Genomic DNA, 17,385 nt, shown 5'->3' with positions numbered 1-17,385 from the left:
CCGCCTTTTCCGAGGGTGTCCGTGGTGAAGCAGGGATGAAGGTAAGAGCTGTTTTTGACAAATGAATGACTGATCATCGGTTTCAGTTCAAATACAGGTTTCAACATACTCCTTAAAACTTTTTAGGAGATGAAAGATCTTTCCTGTTCCTAATAAACCGTTATTTTCTCTTGGTCATTAGAGTTAGAATTTCGAGAAGAAGAGACTCAGCTTCCCTCCAAGGCTGTTCCTCTTCCATGTGAGGGGCACTGTCCCCAAATCCTCTGTGGATCTGACATTCTCTTCCTGTTTCCCATCAGACTGGTGGATACTTTTCAACTGCACGAGCTGCTGAATGTCCCGGTGCAGAAATTAACGGCAGGAGCCACGAGAAAGGTATGTGTGGTGTGTGATGACGTTCCGAGGGCGGGCGTGGGGGGGGAGGGCAGCCACGAGGGGTGTTCCTCTGCCTTCCAGCTGTGTTTTGTGCTGAGCATCCTGGGAGATTCACCTGTCCTGCTTCTGGATGAGCCGTCCACAGGCATGGATCCTACGGCGCAGCAGCAGATGTGGTGAGAATGACCCCCTCAGAGCCAGAAGCATCACCCCCTGTACGGAAACTGATCTTATAAAAGATCGCCGCTTCCCAGTTTCCTGAAGCTAATCCACATTATTAGGAAAACAAATATTTATCAGAGTCTCTAATGTTGTATCATATTCATGGGATATTTACATGAAAAAAGATCAAAACACAAATCTCTAAGGATTTCGTTGGAGCTTTAGGTATTGCAATTCGGAGTGTATTTTGCTTCTGTCTCTTCATTATTGAGATGTCTATAAATGTTTCCTGAGAAACTATGGCGCTAGGGACATATAGTCCCCATTTCTTCTTCCCCCTTTGACCTAATCTGTCAAAGTCATGTAACTTTTCTTAGTTTTAAATTCTTTTCAGGGTCCTAGCTCAGATTTTCCATTGGAACTAATACAATTTTCCAGTCCAGTTTCATATTTGTGAGTGCTCAGCTTTTAAAAAGAACTTTGCCATGGAGATGTTATACAAATGCAGGGAGAATTGCTTATGAACCCATTATATCCATCACCCAGTTTCAACAGTTACCCCTGGAAGGTCCATGTTTCTCGTGTATGCCTTCACCCACTTTCTTTCCCCACCCTCCAATTATTTGGAAGCAAATACTAGGTGGCCTATCCTTTATGTATAAGTATTTCAGTTAGTTTCTACAAAAGATAGGGAGGTGGGTTTTTTTTTTTCTTTTTAACTTAACCAGAATACCATTATCACCCCTAAAAATATTTAAAACTTCTCTTTGCGTTATAAAAAGCCTAGTCAGTAGTCACATTTCCTTGGTTTTTAAAAATTAAGATCTAAATATGATTTATAAACTGTATTTTGCCCATAAAGTTTCCCCTTCATCTCTTCCCCCCCCCCCCTCCAGGCTCTTTTTTTAATGGGGCTGATTTTTTTGGCTTACTTCAGGCAGATGATCCAGACAGCTGTTAAAAACACAGAGAAGGGGGTCCTCCTGACCACTCATAACCTGACCGAGGCCGAGGCCATTTGTGACCGCATCGCCATCATGGTGTCTGGGAGGCTGAGGTGGGTGTCTTTCCATAGCCCTCACTTGACCCCCAAATGAGACTCCCTGTGAAAAGCGGACAGTCACTGCGAGCAGCTAGAGTCTTTCTTTTCAGCTCCCTCGGCGACACCCTTTCCTTTACATTTGAAACTTAAGACTAATGTAACAGATGTCAGGGGCAATATTTATTCCAACATGTTTTCCTTCTTGCCCATAGATGCATTGGCTCCATCCAACACCTGAAAAGCAAACTCTGCAAGGATTACATTCTAGAACTGAAAGTGAAGGAAACGTCTCAAGCGCCTCTGGTCCACACTGAGATTCTGAAGCTCTTCCCACAGGCGGCACGGCAGGAAAGGTGCAAGGAGCTTTGCTTTGGGAGAAACCTGTTGGCTTTGCCCTCTTGGTTCCTTTTCTGCTCTGTGGAACTTCAGGGTGATTTGACTGCATAATGACAGTAAGGGACCTCAATCAAAAACTGACTTGTTGAGTCTCCTGGATTATGAGATTTGGGAGTTACCCAGGAAGCTTTGTCCCCTAAGGAAGCCCGAGAACCCAGCTTCCTGGGTCTCCTCTGCCATCCAAGGCTGATCCCCATCTCTGGCGGGGGCTTGGAAAACTTGGGGGGAAGGAATTCCTGATGACTCAAACCACACAGGACTGCAGTCAGGCCCACAGTGCCCTCCCTTACCTCCCTGTAAATATTTAAAAGATGTAAATATTTATAATTTAAAAGATGTAACTGTTTAGGGTGAATCCCCTTCATAGGGAACAAATAACGATTGAGATAATCAAAGAATCTTCCTTTAATGGACTTTTTATGCCTCAAAATGGAGAATAGAAAGGTGTGTGTGTGTGTGTGTGTGCGTGTGTGCGTGCGTGCGTGTGTGTGTGTGTGTGTGTGTGTGTGTGTGATTTTTGAGAGGGCAAGGAGGTGGACCAGAAACCCAGAAACTGAATTTGAAAGTCCTTGGAGAGGTAAGCACCCCAGAGAAACAGAACACAACTGCTATTTTCCATTTTAGCACAATAAAGATAATGGTGTTATCTGAGGCACATGCCAGGGCATATACCAACCCTCCTTGTAGACCCTTGGTGTCACAAATCCTTAGAAACAGTTTTGTTGTAGGTGGGAAGGTCATGAATGGTAAGGCTGGAGGGGCAGCGTCTGGGCTGAAGGAGGCCAGTCCTGGATGACTGGGCACCTGGGAGCCTACCTGGGAGCATCAGACTTCTGTTTGGGAAGGCACTGAGAATGGGGCACGAGGTCACACAGCCAGAAGTGGCCTTTGGACACATGGTGCCAAAAATCAGTCCTGGCTCATCTCTCTTCCGAGGTCAGGGATGTTTTTAGTTAAAGCCTTTGGAATCCCTCCACTATTATGTTTCTCTCTCCCAACCTCGCATCTCTCTTTCCGTAGCTTTCTGGTGACAAGGATGAAGTATTAAGTTGAGATTAATCCCCGCCTAGTTTGAACTAACCAAAGGGATTAGTTCAGAATATCTGTGTCCAACAAGAAAAAGGTTTGTGTAAACTGAGCATGAGTGTAATTATGCTGGGAGAACTGTCTTCAATGGCCAGCTACCAAACCCATTTTAAGAAACAGCCATTGATAAGTTATTTTATTTGTTTCATGTGTGAGCTACAATAATTTGCATTATTTTCATTTCAAAAGGAAATTGCTGATAATATCAATATTTATTTCAATGGTCATTTTTTTCCCCTTGAAATTCAAGGTCAAACCTGACGTTTTCCCATTCCCAGGTGCTCCTCCTTCTTGGCCTATAAACTGCTGGTGGTGGATGTTTACCCTCTATCTCAGGCCTTTCGCAAATTAGAGGCAGGTAAGAATGACCATTTCTTAAATAAAACTTTTGAAGAATTAATTCAGACTTAGATAATAATTTAATGGGAATAATTATGTAATACATTTTTAAACAGAGGGCCTTTAGGATATGATTTTAAGAATTCTAATAGTACATAATGGTGAGATTTAGCCCAATTTTGGTTAAGCCAAGTCTGTGGAAAGAGGGTTGTCTCCAGTGCAGATGGGAGCTGCAGAAAACACAGTTGTGCTTGATCGGTTTGAACGTGACCTCATGACATTGACCTCAGAAAGCCTTTCAGTCCGGTCCACTTTGCTTACATGTACACAGTCCATTCACACCAGCTGTCCCCAATTACTGTTTCCTTCCTCCTGCTACAAATGTCTCTTTCCTGCTCCTCTCCCTTAGCTGGTGCCCTTGCTTTATATTTCACTGTCGCGGACCTCTGACTGGCAGAGTCCCCGGCATTGTGGGTGAGGGAATAAATGCCCAGCGACTGCAAGAACCTGTGGAGAAGCGGGGACAGAACTGGCCACTTTCTAGAGGAGAAAGCGCAGTCTGCCCCCGCCTGGACAGGCTTTTATTGATTTCTTAGGTGGATTACCTCCAAGAAAATTGTGAATCATCGTGCCAATCATTGCCTTATATGATTATTACTTTTACATATTAGAGAAAAAAATGTTACACATGCATGGATGATAAGGATAACTTGTCTAGCCACACCCTGTTCTTAGAGATTGGCCCAGAATGGGCTCTAAGAGACTGGTTCAAGGTTACACGCTGAACATCTGTTGTTCTCAGCCCAGGATGAGGGGGTCCTTTAGCAGAAAGCGAGCTTTTTAACTATTAAGAGAAATGCAGGCCTGGTTCCCCGCGGGAAAACCGGTGTGTGGAGTGGGTCTTGCGTGCCGCCATGCTCCCAGTGGTTTTCCACTCTGGGGCTGAGCTACACTTGCCACCACCAAGCACACCAGCTTTCCGTATTTCACCAGTGAAATAAAGGCAAGAGAAGCCTCCCTCTGTACCTGCACTGTTAGAGATGAATGGGTGGTCAGTGTGTCCAGCTAAGGCCACCCCCTGCACGGTGCCCGGCTCCTTCTACCACTTAAAATTGTCTGTTTTCTCTCTTCAACATCGTCTTTCCACTTTTCACTGGATCATTCCCCAACACAGGCCATCATGGGGGAATTTCTGAGCACAGCATCGTGGCAAAGAGCTCCCACTCTAGCACCAGAATGCCTGGGTTCCCGTCCCAGCACTGCTGCTCACTCTCTCAGAGACACAGGACAAAGATGCATAATCACTGCATGTCGGGATGGCTCCTCTCTAAAATGAGAGATAGCATCACTGCCTATGCGGCAGGGTCATTAAGAGGATTAGATGAGCTCCTTGGTACAGTGCCTAGAACAGTGCCCAGCGCATCGGCGGTGCATGACATAATATCAATCGCTGGTTTGCTCCTCCCACTCTGGACAGCCTGACTCCTTAGTTCTTCCTAAATGCTACGAGACACGCATAGTCCTAAACTTGCTGATCTTTCTTCCGGAATTCTACGTCCTAAATATCCAGACTGCTTCCTCACTCCTTTCAGGTTCCTGCCCGATTATTACCTGGTTACCATCCTGTAAACAGAGTGAACACCACTTCCCATTTCCTTGATTTATTTTTTTCTCCACAGTTACTATCATCATTTACTTTATTACATATAAAAATTCATATATTTATTATATATCACCTATTTATTTAATGCCCATATTGCTCTTACCAGAATGCAAACTACACAAAGACAGGCGGTTTTGTTTTCACCTGTTTTATTTACAGCTCTTTCCCTGGCACCTAAGGGTGTCTCCCACACATAGAAGATTCTCAGTGTATAAATGATGAACTGTAAACACATGGATATGTTAATCTGGTGACCCCTCTCGTGCAGATTTGCTGGTGGGGAAACCCAGCAGAGAGCTGGTGCAGCATATGAACTGGCTGAAGCAAAATTCCACAGAAGTATTAGATCCTTTTAAAGGAAATAGAATAGGATTAAAATCTTCCTCATGTGTAAGAATATATCAGTCCATTATGCAGTTCCTCAAGACATTTATATAGCTCCCCAGGAGACATATGAATAATAATAAACTAAATAATAAAACACATATTATCAAAAGTAATATAAGAAAATTTTAATATCAAGAGTAATTCAATGTGTATTTATATTCTCTCTGAGTTTTCATTATTTCATTCTTTTACCAAGCATTTGTTTATTCAGCTCTATATTCCACTTACATGAATGCTTTGTATTCTTATTTTATATGACTATAATAAAAGTCTTGGTAATAAATTATAAGCACCTACTACCAGTCTCTTTTTTTTCAGTGAAACATAATTTTAACGTGGAAGAATATAGCCTCTCTCAGTGCACATTAGAAGAGGTAAGTCAACTTGGATGGTCCTGTATCATTGTTCTTGTGTGTTTGGAAGACAATTAACAACTTGATAATTCTTTTTCCTCCTTGTTTGTTTCTTCGTTAGGTAATTTTAGAGCTTTCTAAGGAGAAGGACATGGAAAATTTTGATGAAGAGGTTAATACAACCATGAGATGGAAACTCCTCTCTCATTCAGACAACCCATAAAATTTGAAGCCTAATTATTCCTTGTTGGTGTCATATAAACTTGTGTTATGTGTAATAATTTGCAGTTTGTATAATTTTAAAAAGTTATTAACATCGATATTGGGTATATTTTGTATATTTAGTTAATAAATGAATAAATTTTAAAATTATTCTTCCGTTCAAATTTAGGGATGGTAGAAAACCTGTGATCAAAGCAATACAAAGTATTAATGGGTTTACCTGAAAAGTCAGGCACTGGGTGTTGAGGAAATAAAACCACAAACTTGAAATCTTTTGAAGCATGACATTTTTGAAATATGACATTTACTAAAAATTCTCTTGCTGAAGTACATGAAATATGTAGTCAACAGCCAGAGGTGCTGTGATTGCTACACCCCAGATTGTGATATATCAAGTTTCTGAGTTTGTTTTAATATCCCAGTACAACCCAAGAGCTTTCCTCTGAAACCTTTTCAGAAATTGTTGAAATTCACAGGGTCAGGAGACCCTTAGCTCACAAATGAACAAGGACATGCATTGGAAAAGCAGTTCAAATATCGTCGGCAGCCGTCCGTCTCGAGAGACGATGGTGTAGCTTCTTAGGAGTCTATCTGCACCGCCGAGAATGGCTGTGCAAATATACTCTTTGAAAATAATGAGAATCACAACAACATTTGTTCAGATTTTTAAAAAATTTAATAATAACATTATATTCTTATGATTTCCCTCTTCACTTCATCCGTAGTTTTCTGTGTACTTACTGCTATTTTAAAATAATTTTTATCCTATATAAGTATATGCACACTTATATTCCTGCTGCTTTTTTTTTTTTTTTTTTTTTGGTGATATGTTATATAACAAAAAATTCGTTATGCCAACTGAAAAAATTTTGTATAATGGGGAAAAACATAGAAACTGAACCAAATTGAGTAAGAGAATCACTACAATTTCTTCATACCAAAAATCCCCAACTATTTTCCTTTCTTTAGTGCATTCTTTACATGTTGGAATCATTATAGTATACATAATTTCCTAGTTAGAGATATGTGCATATTTGCTAATAAAACACTGAAGTTGTTTTAATTTTCTATTTAACTTATGGTGAGGTTGAAGCTTCATATGTTTGCATTTTATTTCATGTTAATTATTTGTATTCTTTTTTCACTTGTTTTTGTGCTTTAATCTTTTTCTAAGCTTTTAATATAATTAAATATTTTATCTGTATAGTTACATATGCCATTATTACATCTGGAGCATTATATTTCTAAATCTACGATAAATGATCTATAGTTTATTGTTTATTTAGGTGCCTTTAGTGTCCTGTAAAAGTAAATTCATATTATAGTAAGAGTTGAATTTATTTAAATTATTTCTAAAACTCAAGCAATAAACTTACCTCTCTTGACCAACTGTATTACATCACAACACATATAACCATTTCACATAACAATATAATGAAATCTTTGCTTGTATTCTTTATAAACTATAAATTTTATTAACTGTTATAAAAATCTCTTTACAAAGTACCAAATAACCAATGCCAGATATAATATGAATGATTTAAAATATCAAACTGGGCATAGTTTTCTAAAACTATCATAATATGGCTGTTTTTGAAGCTATTAACTTTGGTTTTATTTATTTATTTTATTTTTTATTATTTTTTTATTTTTATTTTTTGATTTTTCAATTTTGGTTTTTACTAGGATTATGTCCTAAGAGCTTTTGAGTGGATACAAAAAGAGGAGGTCAGACTAAAACAAAAGAAGGGATTTTAAAAAAGAAAAAGAAAAAAGTTATACCACCTCTAACTCTACTACAGACAGATACGGTGCTAGCTCCCTATTTTCCTTAATAGCCTTGTATAGAGGTACAAGGCTGACCACTGGGGACTGCATCACCAATTTCTGCTTTGATGAATGGCTTCCAGTTGGAACTGCCCCATCCAATAGGAAGTAGCAATAGGAAATGTAAAGGCAGAAAAAGAGAGAGGTCAGCATATTTCTTCCCTTGTCCCCTGTTTCGGTACCAGATCTCAATCAGCAGGTGTATCCTTCCCAGCCAATCACCTTTGCCCTCCTCCAGTTTCACCCACCTGCTCCTGGCCTCTTAATAACGGAGGGCCTGCACTCTGCCTCCAGCAATTTATCAAAATGGCATTTGAGTGTTTGTTCCTACCAATTGATTGCTCTGTAGACTTCTGCTCCAGGTAAGCTCATCTTGGCTTTGGTTCTCTGTAGTCTCTGATGTAAGAATTTTATGTAAAAGGATACACGAGTATATAGCTATATATCCCCTGTTCCTTAACAAAACCCTTGTAATTTTCTGAGCAATAGGTGCATCTGAGCACGGAGCTCCTAAATTTCTCGGAATCTCCTGGGTGATGGGAAGATCTTTTGTTCTAATGAGAGAGCTCTGATGGGCTCCTAAATCAGGGCTGGTCACCATAAAACCAAGCCATGATTGGAAACTTCGTACTTTTAGCCTCACCTCGCATTCCCTGGAGATGGGAGAGGGGTTGAAAGTTGTGTTAATAATCCATCATGCCTACACAGTGAAGCCTCCATAAAAATCCCAATGTATTGGGTTCAGAGCACTTCTGGGTTGGTGAACACATTCATGTGCTGGTAGGGTGGGGCACCCTAAATCCATGGAGAAAAAGCTCCTGTGTTTGGGACCCTCTGAGCCACGTCCTATGTATCTCCCGATCTGATTGTTCCTCTGAATCCAGTCTTAATCTGTCATGCTAAATGGGAACCAATAGAACTGGCCAAGCACATGCAAGTAGTTAAGTTAAAACAGCATAGAATGTAGCAGGTCCTCAATCAACATAGTTCTGTGCAATGTCAATTTTGTTACAAAGTACATCAAATGCTGTAGAAACTAAATTCTTGTGGTTATCAATTAGCTAATTTGTAAAATAGGTTTCATGATAGTCATTTCACGTCAAGTCCCAGAACGTGTTGACAATTTACCATATGGAGGACTTGCGGTACCTAGTAGGCAAAAAGATTGCTCCTTTAATTAATGACACATGGAAAGCTGAAGTGCTGAGTGCCAGTACCAGTGAATTCTCTGTACAGCGACCTTTTGTGACCTGAGGAGAAGGCCTAGAGCTCATGGGGACTAACAAAAGACTGTACCACGCGGAGCCTCAGCAGCCGTGGACGTGGCTCCAACCATACCAAAACCAACCAACCAAACAACCAAAAAAACCACAGGCTAAAGAAGACTGATACTCAGTTATTGTTCTTTCAAACACTTTCGACTCCATTTTGGAAAGGTGCCAACTGCAGCTGACTTCACACAGGAAAGAGCCTGATTTATGTTTGCTGCGCTGTGACAGAAACCTGTCATAATTTGGTCAGAAGGGATCTGGATGTGATGCAAGTCTCCAGGGTGATAATAATACATCATATTGATGACATGATGGTGTCATTGGAAACTCAAGAGCAGTCTAGGGCTGAGTTGAATGCAATGGTGACACACATAACCAGCTGAAGCTGCTTAACAAATCCAGCAAAGCTCTTCAGACCTGCCCTGATAGTAAAATTCTTAGAAATAACCTGGACAGGAGCCCCCTGGTATATTCCGCAATATAAACTTCTGTTGCTACCCACCTGTAGAACCAAACGAGAAGCTCAGCCTTCAGTTAGTTTATTTTGACTTTGGGGAATGCATATTCCACATCTGGGAATATTGCTAGCACCTGTACATAAGACTACCAGAAAGAAAGCCATACAATGATCCCTCACTTATCACGGGTATTACATTCTAGACGCCCCAGCGACAGGTGAAAACCTGCGAAGTAGGAACCTTACATTTATTTTAGTATTTATATGTATTTTAAGGCTTTATAAACCCTTCCCACACACTTATAAACCATTCCCAGTCCCTTATTAACCTTTCCCACTCCCTTAACCTTTTCCACCCTTCTATAAACACTACTTCTGTTCTTAAACATATTCTACACTCTTAAACCTACGTAACTTTAACAACATATGTACAGTACTGCAAAATCCCACGATATAATGAAAAATTTGTGATAAATAATTAAATATAATATTTTTTAAAATCCCATGATACAGTGAGGCCGCAATAAGTGAACCACGGTCTAGAGAGGGACTCCTGTATTTGAGCGGGGACCTGAACAAAAGCAGGCCATGTTCGAATTACAAAAACAGTAGGTCTCTCAATGCCTTTGGCCTCTCGTGTTTCCAGGATTCTGGGCTGTGCTTTGCGCCGAAACCTCAGTCTCTGATGGGTCCAAGAAACCTCACAGGTTTTCAGTGTGCCTCGCTTTTTCTTGTTCATCCTGAACTATAAGATTTCTAAGGAACATAGCTCTGATCATGCCTCTTTAGCCTCCCATGTAACTGCGGTTTGATACTTAGGTTCCCACATTATATTTAGCATCTCCCCATATGCACATTGGTCATTGTCATAATTACCTTGCCTGGTCAATATTCATTAAGTTTACCTTAGTTTCCAACCTCCAACTAGCACCTTTTGGTTCCTTGTTCTTGGAGGAAAACTCTTTCAGAGTTATCTCTTAAAGAGAAACCCCATATTTTGCTTGAAGGAGTGGCAATTTTTTCCGTACATATGAATTGTGTTTTAGCTGGTTTATCAATTAGCCTTTGCCAAGCCACCTGCAATCTACTGGCTTAAATTAACAATCACTTTAGCTTAGTTTTCTTGCTTCCTTTCTGGCATCTGGATATTTATTTTTCTTGAATCTGATCTTTTATTTTTGTTATAATTTTCTTCGGTCACTTTATGTCTCTCTTGAGGGAGCAAACGTATTGGCACAGTTCAACGCTTGGTAGAAACCTTGCAACTGTCTTTGAAAACAACCTCAGGTGCTATATTGGTGCAAACGATCAATTGAGAGGTTAACTGCCTCAACATTTCCTCCAGCTTTTTAAGATTTACACTAAGTAAACTAGAAAACATGCAAAAAAATACTCCCGGGGTAGTTTTAGAAGAGCAAAGAATGTACATTGTAAACAATACTTTTTCGTGACAGAGTACATTTTTGTTTGAAGTTCTCATGGACTATTTTGCAAAAAGACTGAGCACCTGCACTTCTTACATGATAGTAAATAATTTCTATAAAGGAAAAAACTCATGCAAAAGTTAAGACATATGGATCCAATCAGATACCTGAAAAGCCACTGTAGAAAAGATTAGTAGCCAAAACTGTTGCGGACTAAGGCTTAGATTTCCTCGTCTGTAATAATAAGAAGGGTCTGGGTGTTCCTGGGCTCCTCATGGTGTTCTGCACTGGGACTGACATCTACCATTGCAAGTAAACTCTTTGCCCACTGCCTGAGACATCCGCCCCCCCACTGCCAACAATGGCAATTCAGCAGCAGCGTTTCTTAGTTCTTTCAAACCCCATGAGCTGTGTGCAGCTTCTGTAAGTCTACCCATAACTCGGAAAGATGTACTTATAATTGATGATAATCTTTGAGGAGCTCCAAGCTTTTAAAAAGTATGGAAAAGGGGAAAAACTGTGCACCCAATGGTTTTATAAATTCCAAATTGGCGACTCTAACTATATTAAATCATATTTAGTTATGCTTTGGGCAACTTTCCTTCTTTGTAAAAAGAATGAAATAGCAAAAATATTACCAAATGTAATGATACATGTCAATTCGTGTCCTCTTTGCGTTTGCATTTTTGTCCTTACTCCGTGAGTGCTGATGCCAGCGTCTTGAAGATGAGTCCCTCCAAGTGTTCGATAACTATGTTTTTTCTTTCTTGCTTGTTCTAAGCATTTTCAAGTCTTGAAGTAATTCATATTTATCAGCTTCAGTAGCCATTGGTACCTTTATGATTTTAGTTCCGCAATGAGCGACTTGAAAATATGTTACTATCAGCCAGCAGTTCAGACACAAACTTCACAGATCTGCCTTTTGTTTTAAGAAGGGCCGCCTACCTCGGCAGGACTTTGAGTGGGGCTTGAGAGTTCCTGCCCCGTGTAAGGCAAACTTTTGTCCTCCTGATACCTATTTCAAGACTCCTAACATTACACGCAGTTGCCAAGCACATCAGTCGGTCTGTTCTTAGTATTTGCTTCCCATTTCACAGAAAAATGTCTTAACTCTCAGAGGTGAAATCTTTTTCTTATTAAATTATTAATCAGTTTATTTTATGATAGTGGGAGGGACACTCTTGGTATAATATAGATGGTAATTTCCAATATATCTTTTTTTTAATGTTTTTTAATAATTTGTTTGTTTATTTTTATTTATTTTTAGAGAGAGGGGAAAGGAGAGAGGGAGAGAAACATCAGTGTGTGGTTGCCTTTCACTCGCGCCCCCATCTGGGGACCTGACGTACAACCTAGTCATGTGCCCTGACTGGGAATCGAACCAGCGACACTTGGTTCACAGGCCGACACTCAATCCACTGAGTCACAGCCAATATATCTTTATAATATTTATGGAATGCTCTGCTGTTCTTTTTTAAAATTACATTTTACAGTCAGTATTATTTTTGTATTATTTCAGATGTACAGCACAGTGATTAGACAATCACATATCTACTTGGCAAAGGGTTCCCATCCATATTTTCAGTACCCATCTGACACCATACATAGACTAAATGTCCTGTGCTTGTACATTGCCATCCCCGGGAATATTTTGTGACTACCAACCTGTCCTTCTTCATCCCCTCACCTTCTTCACCCAGCCCCCCAACCTCCTCCCCTCAGGCAACCACCAGTTGGCTTGCTGTGTCTGGGAGTCTGTTTCAATTCTGTTGGTTCCTTTATCTTGTTCTTTAAATTCCATGAAAAAGGGAAAGCATATGGTATTTGTCTTTCTCTGACTGACTTATTTCACTGCGCATAGGACTCAGTGTCAGGGCAGCCTTGCTGTGAGAAGCCACCCGGAGACCGCTGTGGGATCAGGCAGTGGGTTTATTGAGGGACAAAGGGGGAGGGGGAGGGGAGAGGCAGCTCCCGGACCAACTCAAGGGCCCGTGGGAGCAAGGGGAATGGGGAGCAAGGGAACTAGGAACAGGAAACGGGGAATGGGGAATGGGGGTAGGGGACAGGGAATGGGGACTCCTGGTCCTCCTCGTGGGCCCGTAAAAGTCCCACCCACACTTCTGCAGGTGCCTTTTTCATACTTATCAATCACACATTTCAGTGAGGGTGAGTTAGTTTGCTTATCAACATATTCAGTAGGTCATTTACATCTCATTGCTTCCCGCAACCCCCCCCCCAACACACACACACAAGGTTAGTTAACATATCGGGCTAGGTCCGTCAGCATTTCCTCTGCGAACCCCGACCAGAACCAGGTTGATTAGCACATAGCAAAAGTCCAGGTGTGCATTCTGGCTGCCTCCATATTCTGACACTTGGTGGTCAAATCTTCACTTCATGTTGTCATACTTAAAAATTCTCTCAGTTCTCACTTTCACCTCCCTTTTCTTCAGTGACAAAGAAAGTCTCCCTTCTCCTTTTTAAGGCTGTCTTCATGTATTGGTTATGAGTCACTCCCTTCTTATCCCCTGCAAAAAGAAAAAAAAGTAACAATGTTCCATCTGTTACTTAATTTCTCCTGTGTTTTTTGTTATTTCCATTTTCCTTCCTCTTCTAAAAAACAACTTTAAAAAAACTTACCCTTGATCAAAAGAACTCATTTTGGCCATCACCCATTTGAGATCTTTCTTTCAAAACCAGCCTTTCAGAAACAAAGAAATGATAGGGTTTATTTATTTATTTGGGGGGTTTATTTTGCTCCCCTACCTTACATCCAACATTATACATGTAAAACTCAAAATATATGTATTAAGCAACTTCTGTGTCCCAGAACCTGTGATGTGTATAGCAATGATGATTCTGTCGTAGCCCTTCAAGTCATAGTCTACAGTGGGAGACAGATATATGTAGTCATTATGAAAAGGCCAGTTGAGAGGAGAGGTTCATTCCAGGAGAACAAATAGAGGTCAAGGTGAGTGTGGTGCATTCATTTAAAAAAAAAAAAAAAAAAAAGCAATCATGTCTAAGTACGACTGGAGTTGAAGGAAGGGTTAAGGCAAGGAAAGGCTGGAATGAGAAGCATGGCCAGATGATAAAAAGTCTTCTTTTTTTCTGCAGAGAAACCAGATGCTGTGGACGTAGCAATGAGGCTAACATCATAAAAATTTAATTTGGAAAAGTTGTTTACATATAATGTGGAAATGGATTGCTTTCCAGTTTGAAGACGGTAAATAGACCAAAGATAACACAAGGACAATAGATTTCAAATACCTAATTAACTTCCAGGAAGCAAGAACAGAAAGACTAACTAAAAGAAAAGCAATATTTGACCGAAGTGTGAGCTGAAAATTTCCCACAACTTAAAAAAAAAAAAAGACAGTTTCTTTTTTTGCAAGGGACCATGAAGTGCCATGCAGGACAAAGGAAAAGAAGACCAAAACAAACGCTACACCAGAGCACATTGTCATTAAATTTCATACACTTATGGCTGAAGAGAAAATCCTAAAATAGCCTAGCGAGGAAAAGAAAATAGCTCAAATTACCGAGATGCAATATTATGTAAGGATTCTTCTCAGCAAAATTAGATGTGAGAAGACAATAACATATTACTTTTAAAGTGAATGATTTAAGACATTTTCAGTCAGGGTCAGAAACAAAAATGGAAACAAAAGAAAAACTGTAATAACAAATTAACAGAAATATAGGTGGAGAAAGCAGACAGATTTATTAGTCAGATAATTTACAAATGGCCAATAGTTATATTAAAATGTGCTTGCCATCACTAGTAGTCTAAGGAATGTATGTTAATTAATCAAGGTGGTAGAATTTTTAAATTAATCAGATTAGTAGTTTTTAAAAAAACCACCTATAATTTCCAGTTTAGGCAAGGCTATGATGGAGAGAGAATTGCTAGCATTTATTGAGTGCTCACTCAGTGTTAGGTACTGTGTTGTTTTCCATAAACCCTATCTTATGCCCCCAAATCCAAAATCCCCAATTTTTAAATCCTAAGTGATGCCGTGGGAGACTGTCTTACAGGTGCAGAAACTGAGGCTTCGGAGATAGGTCACTTGCCCAGCACTGTAGACTGATTAAGGGGTAGAGCTAAGGTTTCAAGGTCAAGTAGGATAAAGGACTTAGCCTGGGAAGGGCGGTATGGAGGCACCCCATGGGGGGAAGATAAGTAGAAATATAGATCAATACTTTTTAACATTGCCAGAGCAACGTACATTCAGATATGTTTGTCTACATTTAAGGGCGATCACTAGTGGATTGAAACACCAGAAAATCCTGACTCTTGACTCTCCAGGTGCAAGGCGAAGAACAGGGCAAGGGGAACCTTAAAACGGGAACAGAAAAGAACGTGGTCAGTGGAGAAATGGAGAAATGGAAAACCACAGGGAAGCTTAATTTCGGAACTTACGAAATCAGATGACTGGGCGGAATGGATGGGTTATCCTACAGACCTACATTCCTCTGGAAAGAAAATGACTTGCAGACTAGGTGAAAGGAAAACGTTATGCTATTTCAGAGGATACTCTGTTAGCAGATAATAGACGTAGGCCAAAAAATATCTAAGAAACGCAACTGCAAATAAAAATGGATATCTTACAAAGCGTGTTTCAAGGCCAAAAAAAAAAAAAAAAAAAAATCACGAAAAGGACCACGTAAGATCAGTTTACTATATTTTTAAGAAACAAAGAGAAATTTTTGAAAACTATATGACAAAACCCAAATGCAGGCAGTACAGCTGGGTCTGAGCCAGGATGAAAAGCAAGAACAGAAAGTCCCTGGGAAATGATCAAATGTTCTCTCTCTCTCCCTCTCTCTCTCTCTCTCTCCCCCAAGTCGCCTGTTAACTTTAACTTACATAACAGATGTATTGCATTGCTCAGTTGACTGCAAAGTTGAAAGTATAATATTATTTTATCGTCGTCGTCGGCAGCCGTCCGTCTCGAGAGACGATGGTGTAGCTTCTTAAGAGTCTATCTGCACCGCCGAGAATGGTTGTGCAGTCCGACTCGGGAGTGACACGGTATCTGTCTCCTCCCGTGTTGAATCGACATCTTGCGATGACGCTGGAGTGTCCTCTCCAGTGAAGCTGAAGCTACAGAGCCTGGGCAGGGTGATATGGAGGGTCTGTATTTTATAGAGTTCTTCTTTAAGAGGAAAAAGAAGTAGTTTACCTTGTTGCTTATGAAATCTGTTATTCTTTTCATTTGCAGAGTACCTTTCACACTTATCAATGCCTTTGGAGGGGCATTTTACTTATAGAAAATCTGAGTCTAAATTTGGAGACATTTGTTTTATTTTATCCTTTCTTATGTTGTTTATATTGTCATAGTATTATGGAAAATAAGCTAGCCACATTAAAAGCTTTAACCAACAATAATAATGACTGTTTGGGATTTTGCTTATAGTAAGAAGAATGAATTGGAGACAGCAGCTCATGTAGTCATATAAAAATAAAATACATGCAAGCATATATTCCTTCAGATTACTCTGTTCTCTCTTTTTGGTTTCCTGTTCGTGGAAGCATCCTTTAAAGAAGTGATTTTCAACCAGTGTGCTGCTAGAATTTTTTTTTTTTTTTAATTTTAGTGTAATTTTGGGCCACACATGCAGTCTAGGTTTTATTTTATTTTATTTTATTTTTTAATAATTTATTTATTTGTTCATTTGTTTATTTATTTGTAGAGAGAGGGGAAAGGAGAAAGAGAGGGAGAGAAACTTCACTGTGTGCTTGCCTCTCACTCGCGCCCCCAATTGGGGACCTAACGTGCAACCTAGTCATGTGCCCTGACTGGGAATCGAACCAGTGACACTTGGCTTGCAGGCCCATGCTCAATCCACTGAGCCACAGCAGCCAGGGCCTTGCTAGAATTTTTAAAACATGCAATATCTGACTTTTTAGCCAGGGGCACTGACCTCTTTTTTTTATTTTTTTAATTGAATTTACTGGGATACCATTGATTAATAAAATGATATAGGTTTCAGGTGTACAATTCTACAGCACATCATCTGTATATTGTGTTGTGTGTTCATCACCCTGAGTCAAGTCTCCTTCCATAATTATTTCCTTTTATCACCCCTTTACCCTCTTCTATTTCCTCACCCCGCTTCCCCTCTAGTGATCACCATACTGTTATCGGTGTCTATGAGTTTTCTTTTGGCTTAATCCCTTCATCTTTTTCATCCAGCTCAGCCAAAATCCTCTCCTCTCTGACAGCTGTCAGGCCGGTCCCTATCTATGAGCCCGTTTCTATTTTGTTTCTTAGCGTATTTTATTCATTAGGTTCCACATATGAGTGACATCATGGTTCTTGTCTTTCTCTGACTGGCTTATGTCACTTAGCATAATGCTCTCCAGGTTCATCCATG

General features: G+C 40.1%; 1 protein-coding gene across 1 annotated transcript in view; it reads left to right on the top strand.

Annotated features, from left to right (window-relative positions):
- Positions 1-6,545, top strand: part of ABCA6 (ATP binding cassette subfamily A member 6) — a 49,167-nt gene extending 42,622 nt beyond the window's left edge. The window contains exons 32-38 of the mRNA XM_090257309.1: positions 300-375; positions 457-551; positions 1,475-1,594; positions 1,792-1,932; positions 3,340-3,419; positions 5,769-5,824; positions 5,925-6,545. Coding sequence (XP_090113435.1) covers positions 300-375; positions 457-551; positions 1,475-1,594; positions 1,792-1,932; positions 3,340-3,419; positions 5,769-5,824; positions 5,925-6,026 — 670 coding nt within the window. The 3' untranslated portion in view covers positions 6,027-6,545. The remainder of the gene's footprint in view (positions 1-299; positions 376-456; positions 552-1,474; positions 1,595-1,791; positions 1,933-3,339; positions 3,420-5,768; positions 5,825-5,924) is intronic.
- The last annotated feature ends 10,840 nt before the right edge of the window (positions 6,546-17,385 follow it).

Source organism: Furipterus horrens, unplaced genomic scaffold (genome assembly GCF_987537825.1).
Source record: "Furipterus horrens unplaced genomic scaffold, mFurHor1.1.pri manual_scaffold_11, whole genome shotgun sequence".
In the NCBI taxonomy this organism is placed as follows: Eukaryota; Metazoa; Chordata; class Mammalia; order Chiroptera; family Furipteridae; genus Furipterus; species Furipterus horrens.
This window is presented reverse-complemented; position numbering and strand designations above follow the sequence as displayed.